At 48.5% G+C, this 6,404-nt stretch overlaps 1 protein-coding gene across 1 annotated transcript; it reads right to left on the bottom strand.

Annotated features, from left to right (window-relative positions):
- Positions 1–2,102: 2,102 nt before the first annotated feature.
- On the bottom strand, positions 2,103–6,024 carry LOC125543827 (C-terminal binding protein AN-like). Its single transcript, XM_048707313.2, has 7 exons — positions 5,344–6,024; positions 4,811–4,979; positions 4,568–4,698; positions 3,389–4,180; positions 3,228–3,275; positions 2,693–2,815; positions 2,103–2,455 (listed from the first exon to the last, which is right to left on the bottom strand). The coding sequence occupies exons 1-7, from the start codon at positions 5,923–5,925 to the stop codon at positions 2,381–2,383; spliced, it is 1,920 nt and encodes a 639-aa protein (XP_048563270.2). The 5' UTR covers positions 5,926–6,024; the 3' UTR covers positions 2,103–2,380.
- Between the last annotated feature and the right edge of the window lie 380 nt (positions 6,025–6,404).

Here is a 6,404-nt window from a genome sequence, read left to right as displayed (position 1 = left end):
TCGTTCGATCAACATCAATGGTAAGTTTTTTCCTCGCCTCTTGTACGTACGATTAGGTCGTCCTGGCTGCACTGGAAACAAAACTTTTTTCACTTTTTTATACCCCGTCAAAACAAAGAAAGAAAACGTCCAGCTTTGCTCGTTCCTCTCGTAATTCTTTGCGCGATCGGTTCACTGTGTGCACCGCACCCCACGTTGTCTCGATCCCTAGATGAGACGGCAACTTATCCCCGAGTCTGAGGCCACCCCACCTACCTACTTACCGCATGACATCATCATGAAGATAATCTTTGTTATCTTTGCTTGGAGGGTGAAATCTCATGTTTTATGGCCCCTACACAGAGATGACACGTATATGTAATCGTCGCCTACCCTACGCTTGACTACTGCATCACCGGCACATCATTGACTCGCCGGTGCTGATGAATCCACCCTGCATATGTTCCTCAGGTGCTCGCACACACGGGCCATCTAGGACGTGATGCTCCCCGACGGTCGTCTCCTCGATGAAAGATCTCTGTCGTGGCGCACCCTTGCCTGGCATGCCCTCCTCCCCTCCCCTACGATCCTCGATGGCGACTGCCACCCTATTGGAGATTTTGAAGAGGAAGAACTCATTGGTCTTTCGTCATGATCACCATCACCACCCTTGCTGGTTGCTCGCAACATTGTCGCTAATGTCCTGCTGTGGCACCGGCGATTCTCTCGGTCAATTTACAAGACCAATCTAGATGTTTGGGTTCAAAATTTCTCTGTTGTAGCGTGAGACTGTGCTAAAAAAAAACAGTGCTCCCGAATGCTTTTAAAAATAGCATTTTCAGAGCATCAATTTTTCTTCATTTGACATGCCTTCTAAGAATGTGATTCCATGATGAATTTTTACAAGCACTTGAAACTTTTGTCACAAAAAAATCAGATTTTTTTTAAAAAACTAATAATTTTGTTCTTATTTTACTGTTTATCCAAACTCATCTGGGAAACTCCGTATCCAGAGAAATGGCACTATTCCATTCCATTCCATTTGCGGACGGGACACACACACGTGCCCGTGCATCACGTACTTTCGTGGCTTGACGGTGATCCGCGAGCGAGGGAGCGGCCGGGTCCAAGGCATACAAGTCCAACGCCGGCTGCGGCGAGGACTGGACTCACTCAACGCCGGCAGCAGTCCGTACCTTTCTTCCCTGCTCCTGCTCGCAGATCGGCGCCCTTCTCCGGACGCCGCCGTCCCGTCCACCGAGTCGCCCTCACGCCTTGCTCTAATTTTGTGCTGCTCCTCCGGCCGTCTCCACTTCCATCTTGGCCCTTGACACGCACGAGAGAAGAGAGCAGCGAGGTTGGTGGCGTGCGTACGGATGCACAACCAAAACTACCGTATGCCGGTACGAATATTCGTGCGGTGCGGTTGGTGAGCCACCGGTTGTGTTGCCGGCGATAGCCCGGCGGGACAGACGTGAAGAAGCTAGCTCGGCGTCTGCGTCGATCCTCTCACCTCACGTGTGGCGTGCACGTGATTGGCGTGCAGATGCTGCGGAGAATACCCGACTAGTACTACGTCATGTGACACACAGATAGTAGAGTCAGTCAGTCGCGGCGATCACACAATGCCATCTAACTTGCGCGCGGTTTCCACGTGGAACGAGAAGCTGTGAAGAAAACACAAGCTTTTTTTTGTTTTGCGCGGGTGAAGAAAACACAAACTTTAGTTCGTCTCCAACCAAACTCGTCGACTGCCCCCTCCGTTTGAACTAAAACCACGTCACTTATTTATGGATGAAAGGAAGTAATAACTTTTTAAACGCTTCCTCATATGCACTGAGCGGCAGGTTTCGCATCTACTACAAAAAAAAGGAAGAATCCACTTCAGATAACCACGTCTCTGTTAGGAAGCGTGTGGAATGGCTGGGAGCTGGGAGTTGAGGCGTGAACAACGATTTGGAATTCCTAGCAAATCCTTCAACTCCTCGAATACGATGGGATTTCACCAGGGGTGGGTGGGAACGACAAGAAAACCAAGAAAAACTTTGTCAGAATAGAGGGAAGACGAGACGAAGGAATCTTTCAATGAGTGTAGCCGGCTGCTCAAATTTGAGCAAGAGGGGGAACTTTTGAGGCTTACCTCCTCAAAAACGAAATCTTTCAAGGAGCTGAGTGTTTTTCAAAGTTTGATTAGAGATGCCCTTACAGTGGAGAGGATCAGATCTAGACTAGATCTACTACTAGTTATATAAGAACAGATACACACAAAATGCCTACTAGGTCCATTCTATACTAGACACGCCAAAACTAGATCGAAATTGACAGCAAACCACACAAAACCAAACCAAACCAAACAGCAAGGAGTCAGTTCATTTCTTTCTTTCATCTCAGCACAGCAGGGCTAATCTAGCCACCGGGTGACTCCATCTTCTTCGCTCGCAGCTGCGAGTACCTCAATGGACACGTCCAATACAGCCTACAGAAATCCCAACCAACAGAAACCAGGGTGTTACAGACAACTAGACAAGTATTTTGAAATATACTCCCTCCGTCCAAAAAAGCTTGTCCCTCAAATGGATGAATCTAGCACCAAGTTAGTGCGAGATACACCCATTTGAGAGATAAGCTTGGGACAAGTTTTTCCGGACGGAGGGAGTAGCAGCATTGTTCTCAAAGCGACATCGAGAATCAATCCATGGCAAAGTGCACGTACCAAGGAATTTCGGCTGTTGATAAGCTTGCACCCCTCCAGCAAGGAGCCTTCCACTTCCAGCACCCAGCCCTCCCAGATATCGAAACTATGGCTTGCAAACACAAACTCCATCTTCCTATTGATCTGTTAACATGTTGAAAGGCGGTTGCATGTCAAGCGTCGTCAACCGAGGGTATCACTATCAGGAAAGATCGCAAGAGAATTTCTATTTCCCAACCACTTTGACTAGCTCCAATGGAATCAAGATTGGGAGACGTATACTTTACGGAAAAAATAAATAGAAATGCACTGGTAGGAATGTGTTGGTTGCATGCTAACTAAGGGCAATCAAGAATCTTTAGTATAAAATTTCAACAGAGTAATTGTGCAAGTAGAGTATTCCTACCCACAAAACTTGAGGTGAAACAAGTAACAGCGACAAAGCATCAAATCCAAAATTATGAGCATACAACACGTGAATGCTGCCTTTTGTTGTTAAGTTCAGATAAAGGCACTTTCTAAAGTCAAACAGAACAGAACAGATTGTGTACATCACCTGCAACAGTTTGCCACCAGCAACAAAGGATCGTAATCCCATCAGATCCTGAAATGTCAATTTGTTTAACCGTTTTAGTACCGAATATGCATCGCACTTGAATAAACTATGAGACTGAACAACCAACAACCAAAATGATAGGGGAACAACTAAAGTCATACCTTGTTTTTGAAAGTGACAAGGAACTGAGCAGCAGGGTCCCTGTTCGTAGCATTTGACACAACATCAAGGATCCAACCACCACCACCAGCAAGTCTTTGTCTTGCAACATGGAACCCTGAATTATCTTTTGCTCTCAAAGCTACAACATAACCATCTTTTAGTGTATCAGGGCATTTTCTACCAAGCACGACAGGTAACTTCTTCTCCGAAGTTATTTCCATTGGGGATTCAGCAGGAGATTTCTGCTTGTACTTTGAGTCCTCAGGGGAAGCAAACCGTGAACTTGAACTTACCACCTGGTCTCTGCCACTCGTTGCATTATCATCATCTCTGCGGAAGGAATAATTACTGTCACTCTCTACAGCAGACAAGTCGTCTGTTTTCTGAGATCTGCGGTGAGCAGGTCTTTTTTTCCCTTTCTTTCCAGAGCGACTACGCCTTCCTTCTGTTCGTGAGCCACTATTTTGTGATGATTGCCCTGGAGCTTGAGATTCTTTATACTGGGATGTGGCTCTTTTCTTTTCATGGTTGAGAGTTAAATGGCTTTCATCAGTCTGATGTTCGCCATCAAAAACTTGTGAATGGTTATCTTTTGTTCCTCTGTCTTGATCATCTTCATTTCCAGCTTCACTAATTTCCTCATCTTCATCAGAAATTGAACTACTTGGAACAACACCATCAAAGAAAAAGGACTGTAGTATTGTGATTGCTTTCTCTCTTATTTCCATCCACACTTCTTCACTATAGTCTGCACTTCGAGGAAGAATTAGAACATTTGGCATCTCCCTAACCTGTAACAAATACATATTAGCCATCAATTTTCCGAGAAACAAGTAATACAGTGATAGCTGTAAAAAGGGGCACCAATTGCCTGCCCTTACTTCACACTAATGGTCTGTCTGTTTGGACAAGAAAGGTCTTGTAGCTAGTTTGTTGTTTCACTGCTACTGTGCTACACATCTTAATGCTATACAAAATGGTCAACTTCTAAATGAAGGAATGTTAAAATAAAATAAATATTTTCTCTTTCATTTTGTTTCAGAGATTCCTCTTCATTGGAGCCATATCAGGAATAATATGGCTTTCGAATGATGATGCAGTTCGATCTTAGATATACTTATTCCAACCCAAGTGGCCATTTACGGACAACATCCATATCATAAGTTTAAATTCCATACCCATGCTTCCATCCATTGTGGACCTTCAACACCATCCAATGCACAACCAGCTATGGTACCATCAAGCAAGAGTTGTTTGAGCGCACAGTCATCTATAAGTTGGCAACTACCAGTGTTGACAATGAATGCTCCTGTGGAATTTAAAAGAAAAGCGACTCACTATTTTAGATCTCAGAGTACTGAAAGTGCTATAAACTTATAATGCAACAAGCAGAACAAAAAAAGAAGCAAGAAAAATCGTACCAGGCTTAATGTGTTGCAGGCAGTCCCCATTAAGTATATGCATTGTGTCATTTGTTAATGTACAATGCAGTGAAACAAGATCACTTGCTGCCAACAGATCATTGAGAGTATCCATTCTCCTAGCAGCAGCAGGAAATACAATGGAAGGCCGCCGCATTTTCCCTTCAGCCTTCAAAGGGCACGATACTGGAGTTAGAAAAATCGAAATCCGACCAACAGTATACACCCACCTATGCGCACTTGCAGGAGTGTGATTTGGAAAATCACCACAGTTTGTACCAATTTTGCATAAGTTACCAGTGTTTTTCATTTGTACTTCCCAGGAAGGAAGAAATTGGTAGGAACCTTAATAACTCAGCAACTTAAGACTAACAGTAGTACTAGACTAGTCAAAATCACAGACGAATGAGAGCATTAATCTCACAGCATTCCAGCCTCATATCATAACCTGAATGGTTAGTGAAAGACTGACTGCGAATCATCAGAAAGCAATTCCTGAAGCGCAGGAGGGAAGTTGCAGATCGGGCGCTTACCAGATAGCGCGGGTCGAAGTAGAGGACGCTCATCCGGAATGCGAGGCTGCGGGTGGCGAGGCAGCGCGCGGCGGCGGAGCGGCCGACGATGCCGAGCACGAGGCCGCGGCAGCGGCGCATCCCGCGGCAGAGCGGCTGGACGGAGCCGAGGCAGCCGGCGGCAACGGCGGCGGGGGAGGAGGAGACGTGGCGCGAGAGCAGGTGGGTGCGGCGGAGCAGGCCGAGGAAGAGCGCCATGACGGTGTCGGCGACCTCCTCGGCGCGGTTGGCGTCGACGTGGACGAGGCGGAGGCCGAGGTCGGCGGCGGCGGCGGCGTCGGCGGCGCGGTCGGGGGAGCCGAGGCAGAGCAGGAGCTGCCAGGGCCGGAGGCGGCGCTGCGCGGCGCGCGGCAGGTAGGCGAGCGACGGGAGCAGGACGGCGGCGGCGGACTCGACGCGGCCCGAGCCGACGGCGGAGAGGGAGACGTGCTCCACCCCCGCCACGCCCGCCAGCAGCTCCCGCTCCGGCGACGGGTCGTCGAGGCAGTTGAGCGACACCACCAGCGGCAGCCCCGCGGCGGCGCCGGCCGGCGAGTGGGCCATCGTGGGCCCGCGGGCGCCGCAGCGCCGGTCGGATCGGGGGGCGGGGAAGCGCTCCGGCGGGGGCTTTTGCTTTGGTTTGGGGGAACGGATTGCTGCGCGACGCGCGACCTGTCAAGAGAGGGAGGGGGAGAGAGGGGTGGGCCCGGGCCCACCGGTTCACGAGGCGAGCGTGGCAACCGCCGGATTCAATTCAATTGTGTGCAGATCTCACTGCCGTTCCGTTGCATCCGTCGCTGCCTGTTTTGGTGTACCAAATTTGCGCCAGCACCTTTGCTGCTAGCAAACGCCTTGTTTTTCTTTTCCATCAAAAAAATTCGGTGAAAACCAGGTTATCACGAAAACCATGCCAAAAACCTATAGGGAGTGCTACAAGTCAGTCGGCGGCATCGCAACCAACCTGTGGTAGGACAGGACAGTGGTATCCCCGGTCCATCAGAGTTCAAGTCATACATTTACATTGGTGCTGGCATTTTCCTGAA

Source organism: Triticum urartu, chromosome 5A (genome assembly GCF_056163025.1).
Source record: "Triticum urartu cultivar PI428250 chromosome 5A, HENAU_Tu73, whole genome shotgun sequence".
In the NCBI taxonomy this organism is placed as follows: Eukaryota; Viridiplantae; Streptophyta; class Magnoliopsida; order Poales; family Poaceae; genus Triticum; species Triticum urartu.
Note: the sequence above shows the minus strand (reverse complement) of the source record. Positions and strands in the feature narration are given on the sequence as shown.

What these genes read in the sequence shown, in the direction of transcription:
- LOC125543827 (XM_048707313.2), bottom strand. Translation starts at nt 5,925, where the DNA reads ATGGCCCACTCGCCGGCCGGCGCCGCCGCGGGGCTGCCGCTGGTGGTG. An exon ending in ACTTCGACCCGCGCTATCTG is followed by an intron (nt 4,980 to 5,343) that starts GTAAGCGCCCGA and finishes TGCCCTTTGAAG; the next exon opens with GCTGAAGGGAAAATGCGGCG. An exon ending in TCAACAGCCGAAATTCCTTG is followed by an intron (nt 2,456 to 2,692) that starts GTACGTGCACTT and finishes GGATTTCTGTAG; the next exon opens with GCTGTATTGGACGTGTCCAT.